The sequence below is a fragment of the Perognathus longimembris genome, chromosome 7, assembly GCF_023159225.1.
Source record: "Perognathus longimembris pacificus isolate PPM17 chromosome 7, ASM2315922v1, whole genome shotgun sequence".
NCBI classification, from domain to species: Eukaryota; Metazoa; Chordata; class Mammalia; order Rodentia; family Heteromyidae; genus Perognathus; species Perognathus longimembris.
The window spans coordinates 29,134,142-29,147,655 of record NC_063167.1 but is presented as its reverse complement, the minus strand read 5'-3'; the positions used below and the strand labels follow the sequence as shown (position 1 = coordinate 29,147,655).

The window sequence follows — 13,514 nt, the reverse complement described above, 5'->3', positions numbered from 1 at the left end:
AACACAGAAGTGGAGCTGGGAAGGTGGCTTAGTGGTAGAGTATTTGCCTAGCATTCATGAGGTCTTGGGTTCAATTCTTCACTACCACATAAACAGAAAAGGCCAGAAGTGGTGCTGTGGCTCAAGTGGTAGAGTGCTAGTCTTGAGCAAAAGAAGCTCAGAGACAGTGCCCAGGCCTGAGTTCAAGCCCCAGGACTGGCAAAAACAAACAAACAAAACACCCCAAAACAGAAGTGGCATTGTGGCTTAAAGTGGTAGAGCACTAGTCTTAAGCAAAAAATCTCAGGGACAGCACACAGGCCTTGTGTTCAAGTCCCATGACCGACCCCTCCACCCCTACAAAAAAAAAATTGAGAGGCAGATTTCCTGGGCTGAGTATTCTATAGACACTAAAATACCCAGAATGATCATGATTTGGAATGAAGTCCCCAAGGAAGAGGAATAGTCTAGAAGCAGCGGGAAAAAGGAATTTGAAGATATGTACACAGGGGCTGGGAATATGGTGTAGTGGAAAAGTGCTCGCCTCGTATACATGAAGCCCTGGGTTCGATTCCTCAGCACCACATATATAGGAAAATCCAGAAATGGCACTGTGGCTCAAGTGGTAGAGTGCTAGCCTTGAGCAAAAAGAAGCCAGGGACAGTGCTCAGGCCCTGAGTCCAAGCCCCCAGGACTAGCAAAAAACAAAACAAAACAAAAAGATATATACACGATATATCCAGAAGTAAGTATTGGTTTTCAGTTATTATTGTTACATCATTAGTAATTCCCAAACTTAGTGGTTTAAACAACTTATCTCTGTGGTTCCTGTGAGTCAGGAATCCAGAGAAGGCTTGATTATAAGAGAGTTCCAGTTCTTTCGTATGAGTGTAGGCCGGAAGTAACTAGACCTTTCTTTACTGTGTGTTTGGAGCAGTGGGGGGCTGGCTGGCTGAGCATCTCTGTCCTCACCAGGTCTCATGGCTTCTCTCTGTGGTCTCTGCTTGGGTTGTTTTGGGCTTCCTCACAGCATGGCTGCCTCAGGACAGTGACTACTTAACACAGCAGATCAGGGCCCTAGGGAAAGTATTCCAGCAATTGAAGTGATAGCTGCCTAAGTATTTCTGTAGTAGCCTTAAAGTTACACTTCTGCATTCCTCTATTGAAATACTCACAAGAGCCCACCTTGTTTCCAGATGAAAAGAGGAAACATTGACTCCTTTTGGTGACAGCTATATTAGCCATAATGTAAAACAATGGGAATGGGAGATAGTGTTGCAGCCATCAGTAGGAAACGGTCTGCTGCAATTGGTGTTGAACTGAACCTGTAAAAGGAAGAGATGTTCTCAAAGACTACATGACATCAGGGGTAGCTAGAGGTGGCAGTGAAATATGTTTCTTGGCTCTCGAGCTCTTTGGACTTACTGCCTTTCTGTGAGGATTGCCTAGTATGCTCTTAAGTACCCATTGCATACCACATTTCAGTGTTTACGGTCTGAAACTTGGCTTACTGCATAATGAAGAGTTGGTCATAGTAGAGCACCTGCCCAGCATGCACAGGGCCCTGAATTCAATCCCCAATACCCTACCCGCCCCCCCCAAGAAAAGTGTTTTAGTCAGTTGTATGAACAACTAGATAGTGCTTACATCTGTCAGACTTCCTCTCCCTGCCCTCTAGGGAACTGCCTTCTCTGGTAGGTTTTAGGATAACAGGTGGTTAGATTTATTCTCTAGCTTTAGGAAATGACCCATCTGCTTCGGGGTGATGAGTCATCTAGAGGTGCAGCTAGAGGCCTGTTTCTCCCCACATGTAGATGCTGAGTAGGCTAGGTGTGCTGGTGTTGGCTTGATAGCTTGGGGTCTCCTGGAAGTTGCATAAAATGCTGTGCTTCTGTCTGTTGTCTGAGCTGAGTGCTAGCCCCTTACTCAACCACTACCCTGCCCAGTTGGCATCTATCCACTCTTGGATACCTGATCAGTAGTATGTGGGTGGGCAGAGACACCAGAGCAGCTGTTGATGCCTCTTTTTTCCTCTTTGAAGAATCTGATGCTGCTGTTGAGGGCTACTTCATCTATTAAACCCAATACACTTGTCGCAGCTGCTAAGCCCCCGTAAGCTGCTGGGCGCCGTGTTTGTGATGGGACTGACAGTGCATGGAGGAGGCTGATTATACACGATTCCATTTCGCAGGCCCAGCAATGTAATTTCACAGGGCGATCAGCGTTTGCATGTAATAGCAGGCTGTGCTGAGGTGTCAGAATATTAAAGGCGCTAATGGCAAAGCTCCCTGTTACACAGGGGGCCACCCGCCGCGCCTACAGCAGGGCTGTGAGGCAGGCCCGTCGCAGATGGCTGGCCACTAAGCTAATGGGGCAGCAGCCAAGGCGGGCAGAGCCACGAGAGGGGAAAGCCAGCCGGGAACAGCTCGGCACCTGCTTCCCTGCGCATGGAAATTACAGCAGCCCAGGGGAAGGAAAGTGTGCGTGCCTGCCTGGCATAGGACTAGGAGGGAGTTAGTTTGGTAGACACAGCATCTTTTAGCCCAGCTCTGTCTGACCTTGTGGCTTAGCATCGGTGCCTGAGTGGACAGGACTCAAAGCTTCTCTGGTCAGGAACCCTAGGAGTTAGGTATGCCTAGCTGGGCAGGTGGACCCTGATAGCTGAGAGGTACAGTTGGAGAAGCGGTACCCAGAGAGTTTGCAACCAACACTGAGAAGGGGGTTTAGGCACAAGGTCTTGTAGGGGGCTCTTAAAACAGAGTCCTCCCTCCACCATTCAAGGTTGAAGGATAGACCAGCTTCTGGGCCTCATACCCCCATTCCCCACAGGCAAGAGAGAGAGAGAGAGAGAGAGAGAGAGAGAGAGAGAGAGAGAGAGAGGAAGCCAGGGGGAATGGAGGGGTAAAGAGGATCCCTCCTGCCTCTCCTATTCTCCTTTGTCCTTGCTGTGTCTTATCCCGTCATCTGTTCTCTGCCGTCTCCAGTACCAGTTTCTCTCCAGCAAGCTTTCCTTGCATCCTTCACCCTCCCCCCAGATGGGCCTGCCTGTCTTCATTGTCCCCCATGGGCAACCCACAGGTCTCAGCCTCCCTGATTCCTAGATGCCAGCATGACTACCCAGCCAGAATTCCTAGAGATAGAACTCATACCACCTCTGCTAAGATTTGTAGACAATTGTAACCTCATAAGGAGGCTATCTGGAGGGAACAGGGAATGGCAGGGTAGGCAGAATCCCTGAAGGAGAGTCTGAGGTGTATATGGGAGGGTGAGTGTGTATGTGGTTGAGCCACACATGAGATATATACATATTCACCATACTTACATACATACATATATATATACATGTGTTTGCATGTATACATGTGTATATGTCTGGGGAGAGGGAAGGGCTTCAGAAATGAGTACTGGGGTATGTGGGTACAGATACCCACATGTACAGGAAGTACATGTGAAAGGTTTGGAAATAACATCAGGAGCACAGGGTGCTGTAGGACCCTCTGTGTCCTCTGGGTTGCTGTCTGTGATTGCTAGTGGTGCTGGACCCTGGTTCTAGGCCTAGGCTAGTTGTCATGTCCAAAGGGTAGCCTCTAACAGAGTGTGTCAGTCCCTGAGGGAAACATGCTAGGGTTCTCAGCAGGGGCAACAGCAGGAGAGCCCAGACTGAAAGAGAGCAGTTTTAATTAACCGTTTTTAATATCATTTTGGACTTTGGCTGATATGTGAAGGCCCCGCTGGAAGCAGCATTTGTAAAAATTAAATCCCTCTTATTAGGAACTTGGCAGACCCACGTGCACATGCCACCCCTCCTCCACTCATCCCACTCCCTGAGGAAGTGCCGGATGAGCCTGTGGCAGGGCAGCAATGGGTTGTCAGGCCTTATTTGGGAATGTGGAACTGCGTGGCATCACCCCTCAACCACACTGGAGACACCAGTTCATCTCACCTGCTCTCTGACAAGCTAGACAGCCATTCCTGAAAGGCATTTGTCAGGCAGCCCTCGCCTGCCACCCTACCGGGTAGCTCTGTTCCCCTTCCTGGCACCCCCACTTACTCAGGTCCACCCTGGCCCTCCTGGGCTCTTCTGCCCTCCATCCCCCTTGTTCACATCTCAGTCTTTGGAGGATCTTTGGGAGTCATAATTACAATAATAATCTAATCATGGTGACGCATCGGGGCAAGCGTCTAATGTTATCTGGAGTGGTCTTGCCGCTTTAGCTGCGATAAGAGTCAGGATGACGTGCAGATAACGTTGAGCTGCCCTGTCCCTGAGCCCAAGCAGAGTGGAGGGGCTCTCAGCAGCCCTGCCGCCCGCCCACCCGCCCGCCGCTTTAAGCCGGGAAGCGGCAGCACCTGCTAATGCAAGTGTTTAATATTTGATGGGCTGGGATAAAGCAGGATCACCTTCGAATTGAATTGAGTGTCAGCCGAGAATCTATTACTGAAATTCGGGTGTGATTTGACAGCAAAGTAGACGATGTTATTCTTCACTAGTTACTGCAATCTTCTCCCCGACATCACTTAAATATTTTTTTCTTTGCTTGAGTAAACACACATTATCCTTCTTTTTTCCCCCTTCCTTCCCTTTTTCCTTTTTCGAGGGAAAAAAAAACCCATCCAGCTTGCCTTCTCCAGGCTGATAGAGTAGATTGTTATTTCTTTATTTGTCCTATTAAATGGAATTTCTGATCGTTTAATCCGGCCTTTGTAAGTGATTTTAAAGTACTTGAAAGGCAGCCGCCACTGCTCTCTGGCCCACTGCGCTCCAGCTTCAGCCTGTATATGCACAGCGGTTCCCCCTGGCTGTGCCTCGCCCACTGGTCACATCTCCTTGATGCCTGTGTCCTGGCTCTGCCCTGGCTCTAGGCCAGCACTCACCCCTTGAGTCCCACACTTATCCTCCTATGTGTTGGGTACAGCTGTGGCCTGTGAGACCATGGAGGAGTGTCACTTGGGAGTTGGGCTTTGGCTGGTACTTCATGGTCTAGGAAAATGGTTTGGGAAGGTACAGAAGTTTGAGTGCATTGACTTCTCGTCTCCTAGACCTTGGGGCTAGAAGGTTGGTTCCTGCAGCCGGGAAGGAAGGATAGACATGGTCTGGAACCTGACACAGACACTGTATCCAGCCTCTTGTCTTTTGTATCTGACCCTGTGCTGGGCCCTCTCCTGTGGGGACCTTGTGGGTCCAGCAGTGAGTTGTGGGCACTGTAGTGCCTGTCTGAACATATCCTTTTGATTTCATCATTGGGCCCAACATGAACTTCTAGGAACTCCCCTATGCTTTATCCCCACAGCCTCCGTAACACATGCTGTCGCCTTCCTGCCACTGGGAGAAGGGCAGCCTGGTGTTTAAGGGGCTAGGTAATGTTTAAAGAGTCAACTACCAGGCCCACTGGCAGAAGCCCAGGAATTTGTCGGTAGGCGAAGCCAAAACTAAGTCCAATCTAGCCTTGATAGTGTTCTAACCCATGTAAGTCTCTCCTCTCTGGGTCAGTTCCTTTATGTGTGACATCAGGCCAGTCGTGCCTATAAGGGAAGATGTTGTCCCTAACCTGCCTCTGTTCCCCTCAGAAGGAGGATGCTGGTGGTGCAACAGGGAATGGAAGGGACAATGGAGTGCTGGGGGCTTGAGCAGATCGATGCCCCCAGCACTTCCTTCCCCAACCCCAGGAAAACAATTAAGTACAGATCGATGGGTGGCAGCTTTGAATATGCATAAGTGAGCACTTGACCTTCAACAGAGCATCTGCTCCCCCCCAACACTTACACACACACACACACACACACTCGCATGCATGCACACACACATGCATACCATGTACCACTCTTCCCTTCACAGCCTCCCAAGTCAACCAGATGACCTCACTCTCTTCCTCCACATAGCACTCAGAGCCCTTCACAGTCTTGCCTGCTTGGAGTCAAAAGCAACTTGACCATAGGCACATCACTGGGTAGCTCTTGCTTCAGTATTCCTGACTATGGAGTGAATTTTGGATACACTGAGCTCCAGGTCCCTTCCTTTATGACCAGTTATACCAGGGAAAGGAAGCTCAGAAAAGTTCTGGGAGCTCTAGAGATGTGCAGATCTGCAGAAGGCTATTTGATGAAGGGGTGCTCTGATGAGGCAAGGGCCCCTTTAGTAAATGGGGAGCTTTCTAGAGAGGATCCCTTGTAGAAAGTGTTAGAGGACTGTGATGGGAAGAAGCCCAAGAGAAGGGATTCTGAAGACAGATGGGATTTTGTGGTGGGAAAGCGTTAGTGACAAAGGAATCTAGTGAAGGGAATCCCATGAGGTGGCACAAGACATTGGATGGAAGATTTGGGGGCTGGAGGAAACTTGGTGAGTGGGGTTGGCTCAGGGGTCAGGATCTCCGTTAACCACTCTTGCCTCCTGTCTTCCAGGCTTACAGCTTCGCCATGGGCTGCTGGCCCAAGAATGGACTTCTAGACATGAACAAGGGCCTCAGGCTGCAACACATAGGCCGGCCCCACAGCGGCATTGGTCAGTCCCTCCACAAATCCCCTTGGCAGCTCGGTCAGTCCCCTGCCCGCATGCCCCAGTCCCCTGGCATGCAGAAGGTTTATATAACTTATTCAATATCCCAACAATGTTTTCATCGTAGTGTGGGGCTGGGGGCTGGAGAAAGGATGGTGGAATTAGGACCATTGAAAAAGACCTCTCAAAACATTTCAGTGGGATATGGGCTTTAGGTGAATCACAGGTGGCTTTGGATACAAGTCAAGGTCCCCTTCCCCATTGTCTGCATCCCTGATGGGCAGTGTCGTCAGGGATGTAGGCACATGTTAGCTTACCCACCCCCACACCCCGTGTGGAGCTGGAGGAGGCTGTTTAATATTGTTTCAAGTCTGGCCACTAAACTGGACGATCAATGGGAGTTAAGGAGATGAATTATTTAAACCTTACCAGCTTTTAATTAGTCGAGGTCCTTCTGACCGATGGCTTCGTCCATGGGGTATTGACTCCCCCACAGGAGCAGCAGCCTCCATTGAATAGTGCCTGGGTTGGGAGGGGCCATTTGGGGTACCAGGTGGGGCTACAGCTTCAAGAGGGTTCCTGCTCTGGGGAGATTGGAGTGGCTGTAAGCTTCTGATACATCGGTATGCATGTGTCTGTATATATCATTGTATCTGCCTGTGTGTGACACCTTCAGCTGTATAGCTCTGTGTAGCTGTCTGAGTATAATGTGCCCATGATAGTGCATATCTGTCTGAGGGTGTGTGGATAATAATGCACTTGTATTTTTCTGAGGACAAGTGTCTGATTATGGAAGGCACCACCAGCTTGTGTGTATAGCCATCAGAAAGTTTGTCCATTTCTGTATTTTTTTGTGTGCATACACATATATGTACATGTGATTGCTTTCAAGCAGCTTCCCTGACCAAGCATAGTCTTTGTTTCAACACCTTGGAGGAAAGTGGAAGCACCTTGCACATACTGGCCCCTTTATCCATTCTACTTTCATTAGTGCCTCGTGGGTGCTGAGCATACAGAGGGAACTTGGGAAGAGACAAAAGACCAGAAGAGATACTTGCCTGTCAGCATACTAAAGGTGATGATAAAAACACCTAAACTGCCCCACAGGAAGTTTTTCCCGTTCTCAGTTGTCAAAGTAGTTTTTGCTTTGTAATTTACATCTCCTGTATGCCTGGGATGCTGCAAAGCGTTATTGTTGAGCTATACCAAGATTCTCCTGGGACCCAGGAATAAAGAGGAAGTATTCAACAAGCCTTAAGATCTGGGGGTACCCTCCTTGGCTCCTATTCCCACATAGAAACTTTTTGGTGCAGTGTACATAAGCCAACAAACCCAGCTAGGTGAAGTTTCTCAGAGAAGAGGACACTTGAGACCTGTGAAGGATAAATAGAAGTTTGCTCGACAGGAAAATGAAGAAAGTGCATTCTACCTTGGGAAAATGTATTTAGAAAGGCCTGGGGCATGAGAAAGCCCAGTATATTGAGATAATAAGTTTAGATATCAACAAGTAGCTTCCCAATAATGGAATATAAAATTTTATAGAAAATAAACAGAAATAAGCAGTCTGAAGGCCTGACTAAAAGTTGTAATTTTTTGATTCCCTGAGTTCAATCTCTACTATCATCCCCCCTCAAAACATTGATTTATCCTCCCTGTGGTTTTGAGGAGACATAGAAAGTCTATGTATGAAAGAACAGTAAGGTCAGAGCTCTTATTCACAATTAGGCAGTTTGCTACATAGCTCTTGATGGGTGCTTAGTAAGTGCTTATAGAGGGATAGAGAAGGTTTACATTCATATAGAGGAGAAATACCTACCAGAAATGGAATCTGATGGTGAGAGGCACAGCAGGACTTGGGTCAGACATCCTACAAAGTCTTGAGGTTGGTGTCCTGCTTCTGTGTTCCAGGTGCATTTTTAAGAAGTAGCTTCCTCTGCTCATCCTGTTGCCCCATGAGATTCAGCGCTACCCTCCTGTCTGTTCACTACTGTTGACTAGGAGTTAAGGTCCCTGAAGGAACCTCTCCCTCAGAGAAGGAAATACTCCTATCTCTCCCAGTGGGGAGGGGAAGGGCTCAAGACTCTGAGTGACATGAAGTCTTGACTTTGAATGAAGAGGCTGCTCTGGTTTTACTATGTCAAACCCTGGGACTTTGGATGAGGGGCAGTGCTCCCTGCCTTGTAGGGCTGTTGGGAGGTCACAGGAGAGGCTTGTATGAGAGGCTTGGGCAGTGCCTGGCCCACAACAGGTGCTCAGGGAGCTCCCTCTCTGTAGCTTGCCAACACCAGAGGCTTCTGGGGCATTGGTAGTTCTTGGTACTTGGTCTTTATAGTCTTGGAATGAAGAGGGCTGCCCTGCCAACTCCCAGCTGGCTCTGAGGTGTGGGTGAGGGTGTTTGGAAGGAAGGGAGAATGCAGGGCATTAATTGGGCTGGGAGAGGTGGGGAGGGGAGGTGTGGATTTTGAGCAGTGAGGTTAATGGCCCTCGCACCAGAGAGACAGCTTTAATGAGCTTCAGCTGGCGCTGCCCTGAGTTACTATGCGTGCTAAAAGGGTCGCGCTGTAAGAGTTTGATGTGGACTGCTTCCTAGCCCTGGGGTCAGGGGTCAGCTCCTGTCACTGGCCACTCAGGCTGGTCCTCAGTGACATGGTGCTAATTAACTGTGTGAGGAGCTGCCAGCCCGGAGTAGGGAGTGGTATATGTATTGGGGTGGGAGGGGGTAGTGAGACAGCTTTGGGTAATGCTGGGTGAAGCTTATGTAGGTCCTACACTTAGCCATCTCTAGGGTCTGCTTGGTTCTCCCACAGTGTCATGGGGGATGATATTAGTGGTGTGGAGGTGTTGACAGGGAGGAGGAGGCTTGCTGGGAGATAGGGCTGTAGGTTGGGTGGGGGCCAGTGAAATAGTTATATATACTGAGACATTGGAGCAGTAGGAGGATTTAGGAAGGGGACTGACTCAGAATTGTCCTCCTTTCTGAGCAGTCTGGTAGTTTGTAAGGAAAGACTAGTGAAGAGTCTGTGGACTGGGAGGCCAAAAGGAGGGCAAAGTAAGGTAAGCAGGAGGGCCTGGGTACTTCAGAACGAAGGTAGAGGTTATAAGAACAGAAGCAAGGAGCACGTAAAGCTTTCTTTCATTAAACATTCACCTTGCACCTACTATATGTCAGGACCTATGACAAGAGATAGGAATGATTTACTAAAGATGACACCATGCCCTTGTCCCCATGTAGCTCACAGGTGGAATTGTGGGCTTGGCCCTGGAGTCTGACAGAGACATTGGTTCAGGGATGGCCAGGGTGGGTTGGAGGTCAGCGGGAGCACTGGGCAGGAAGACTGTTAGAGGCTCACAAGCATGACATCTAAGCAGGGCACTTCCTCCTGTGTGTGGTGTTTGCCTAGGGAATGTGGAACATAGGGCGGAGCTGGGGTGGGATGTGCAAGAGGAAGAATTGCCTGTAGGTACAACTCCTGACTTCCAAGGCTGTGGAACTCTGTCGGTTGGGGCCAAAGTCTCTGAGGCAGAGCAGCCTCCACAGGAGACTGCTGAGTGGCCCTTTCATTTCAGCATAGGGTCAGCAGAGTACTGACGTTACTTTATATTAGCTCATTTCATTTCACAACACTCTTGTGAAGGCAGACATCTTCATTCCGTTCTTACAGATGAGGAAACAGGCTCACATAAGTGACTTACCAAAGGTTACACAGCTAGTTGAGCTGGGGTGTCAGGATGCAAACCCAGGTTCACCTAAGGTGCAAGCCTGATTTCTGAATCACTGCTGGCCCAGTGCTTTTATGGTGTTAGTTTTTGTGCTACCAAGAGATGGTATAGCCAAAGACAGTCTCACTTCCTTGCATCGCATGAAACACAAGCACCATGACACAATGTGGCTGGCCACTGAGGAGGAGAGGAAAGGAGGCACTGCCATACATGAGAGCCAGGGCCCTGTGCCTGCTGGCCTGTTTGCATTCTGGCTCTGACAGTTCTCTCTCTGGGGTTGCCGTTCGCTCTCCACCTCTTGGCCCAGGAAAATCCTGCCCATCTTTTAGGAGCCACTTCCTCTGGGACTTTTCCTGGCCCTCCCAGTGTGAGTGGACAGAAGACATACTTGATGTCATAGCATTTGAGGAGGCAATAATTGGGCGGGCCCTTCATACTTAGCCTCTCTGCAGCAGGGCCTAGGCTCTTTCCTTTACTTCCTTTGAAATGTGCACAGGAAATATCAGTAAAAGCTAACCTCCTCTTGTGACAGGGTGGCCCCACAGACTGTTGGTTTCAGCTGGATGGGTGAATAACTGGAACCTTCTCTGATGCCCTGCTGGGTGGTCCTGCTTGCAAGCTTAACCTCTCTGCTCTGGGACTGAGGAGGGTCTTTTCTGAGGCACATGACCAGAGACCAGAGGATTTTCAAGAGTTGCTGGCCAGCACTGTTGGGGCAAGAGAACTGGGCTGGTGGGTGGCAGGGTGGGGGCCTGGCTCCAGGGGGCAGTCCTGGCCTGTGGTCTCCCAGAAGGAGTGGGGTATCTATCAGAGTCCAGTCAGAACACATTAACTCTGCGACACAGATCTCATTAGTGCCCATGAGAGGTGTCACTGTGGGAGAATTGTCGGCTCAGGGAGATGCTTGTACCAAAAGGAAGAAAGGACAGTGACAGCCTTTTCTCTGCCGCCACGCTCCCTGGGCCGCCCGCCCTCCTCCTCGTGGGGGGGGGGGGGTGCTGGCTAATGAGCTCATCTGCAGTACGGCTTTGCCTTCCCCTCCTTGAAGTTTCCCAGGTCCCTCTGAAGACCTTAGGCCTGGGATTAGCACACACCAAAAGCCAGCTCCGCTCTTGCCCAGCAGGGAGTTCCTTCTGATCACCCTGCTACCGCGACCATAGGCAAGGGGAAGGAGGAGGTGCCCAGACAGAGGCCAAGGAGAGGGTCTCATGCCCCTGGGGATGCTCAGTTCCCTCTGCATCCCTTGACAGTGACCATGTCACCATCTGCAGAAGACTCCTGCTTCCAAGACTTGTGGTCCTTCTCTCCCCTGACTCCAGGGGACCTCCCAATTTGGCAGTGCCCCATCCCTATCGTGAGACCCTCTCAAGGCAGACACTAGCCAAGGGGTCAGCAATTTGGGCAGTTGGACCTGGTAAAGAGAGCTGGGCTAGGGCTTCAGAATTAGCAAGACTTAAGTGCTTAGGCTATTGGTGAGCTGAGATGGTGAAATATTAATTTGAGATCCCCCGTAGACCTGCATGTATTTCTCCCCATCTGTCTCACCATTAACCACTCCCAGGACCCTAGCTATGATCAGCTTTAGGACCAAGAGTAGAGGAGTCAGCCCAGCTGCCATTATAGAGAAAGACAGAAAACAGCACTAGAGTGTCTTCCTTGTCTTGTTCTTTCTGGTATGGCCTTGAGAAAGTAATGAGCCAAGGGTGGATGGCCATAAGAAGACGATGTTACCCTGTGTCCCACAAGATCTCTACTGATCTGCCTGGACAGTGACCTGGGCCCCTTCCTTCCTGAGCTGCCTTCTGGAGCCCTAGGGACATCTGAGGGATTGGTTCTTGCCAGATACTAGGCTGTATTTTTCCAGTAGCAACCACAGATTTGGGGCGGGTGGTGGTGGTGAGGGAAAAGGATAGATGATGGGTGAGTTGACAGATAAAGGAAGGTCTATGTATGTATGTGTTCCAAGTGGGTGATGCATTGGGAAGAACAATCTTTGTTTCCCTACCTTCCTAGCCCCAGGCCGGCCTGGCCTCCCCTTGTCTGTCTCTGTATCTCCTGTCAAACCACTGCAGACGTAAATGACAAAGAAATCAGAAAGACAGATCAATGCTGGCCAAATTAGCACTTGCAGATAGACTGTGCGGGGATGTCAGCGCCCTGACCCCTGGTGATCTTGCAGCCTCCGCTGCTGATATTATGCAAATTGCATCCATCTGGCAGGACCCGTGTGCTGGCTGCTTCTACTCAGAGGAGTAATGGGCTAGGGGTGGGCGGGAGTGAGGAGCCCGAGTCAGAGTGTGTGCGTGTGTGAGCATGTGTGAGGGTGTGTGGTGCCCACCAAGCACTGGGCGGTGATTGAGTGATTGACAGGGCAGATAAGGGGCTGCATTGGATTCCTTTGGGCTGCAGGATTAGGAGCAACCACAGATGTAAGATAAACTGGACTTCATTTCAGTTTATTTGCCTCCTTATCCCCTCTCCCCACCTTCATTTCCCGAAAAATACAATCTCTGTAGTTTGCGTTTTCATCAATATTTGCAAGTCATTACCACTGGTTTAAGGTGAGAGACAATGTCAGGGCCCAGAACAGGCCTACCCTTCCCCCTATCCTGAACAAGCCAGGTACCCTGAAAATCAATTCCTAGAACAGCCTTCTCTCCAGGGGTATTCACAGAAACCCTTGCTTGTCCCAGGCCTACCTCATCTGAATCAGAACAAGCTGTTCCTTAAGGTAGGTCCCTGGCTTTCTTACCTTGAAGCTGCTGCCCACACCTGGTCTGCAGCCTGGGTGCTTAGGGGCCAGGGGGCTGGGAGGTGGGCTGGGACTTCTCGGGTGCTACTGCAAAACTCTGGATGCCTCCTCCAGCCCCTCCTGTCCTGGACACGACTGACCTGAGCCCAGCCCCATCTGGGAAAAGTAGATCCTGAAGTCTAAGGTGTTTTTTTGCTGTCTCTGAATCACACATGTTCACACTACACCATTTGTGGTGTACTGAGGACTTTGTTTCTGTTATTTCACTCTGTGATAAGCCTATTGTGTCTATTGTTTGTGAGGAAACTGAGGCACCTCAGGCTGCATAGCAAGCAAGTGGGAGCACTGGGATTTAAACGCAGATATTCCTCTGATTTAGGCTTTATATTCTTCACTCCTCAGCCCTCTCACTTTACTCCTGTGTCCCCAGCCCCAGTATTCAACATGTCTCGCCATGTCTAGATGCACTGATTGAGCTATCCTGGACAGAAAGCAAATGTGTCCCTTCTACTCCCAGCCTATAGACACAGACCTTGGCCCTCTGCTTGGCTGAACCAGGTTAAAGGAGAC

At 49.8% G+C, this 13,514-nt stretch overlaps 1 protein-coding gene across 7 annotated transcripts in view; it reads left to right on the top strand.

Moving 5' to 3' along the window:
• Positions 1–13,514, top strand: part of Eri3 (ERI1 exoribonuclease family member 3) — a 139,100-nt gene that overhangs the window by 106,591 nt on the left and 18,995 nt on the right. For 4 of the 7 annotated variants that reach the window (XM_048351136.1, XM_048351130.1, XM_048351128.1 and 1 more), the window contains one exon: positions 6,379–6,511. The exons of 1 other annotated variant lie outside the window; for it this stretch is intronic. In XM_048351136.1, coding sequence (XP_048207093.1) covers positions 6,379–6,511 — 133 coding nt within the window. The remainder of the gene's footprint in view (positions 1–6,378; positions 6,512–13,514) is intronic. 2 more of the 7 variants (XM_048351131.1, XM_048351129.1) reach the window with 1 other exon arrangement.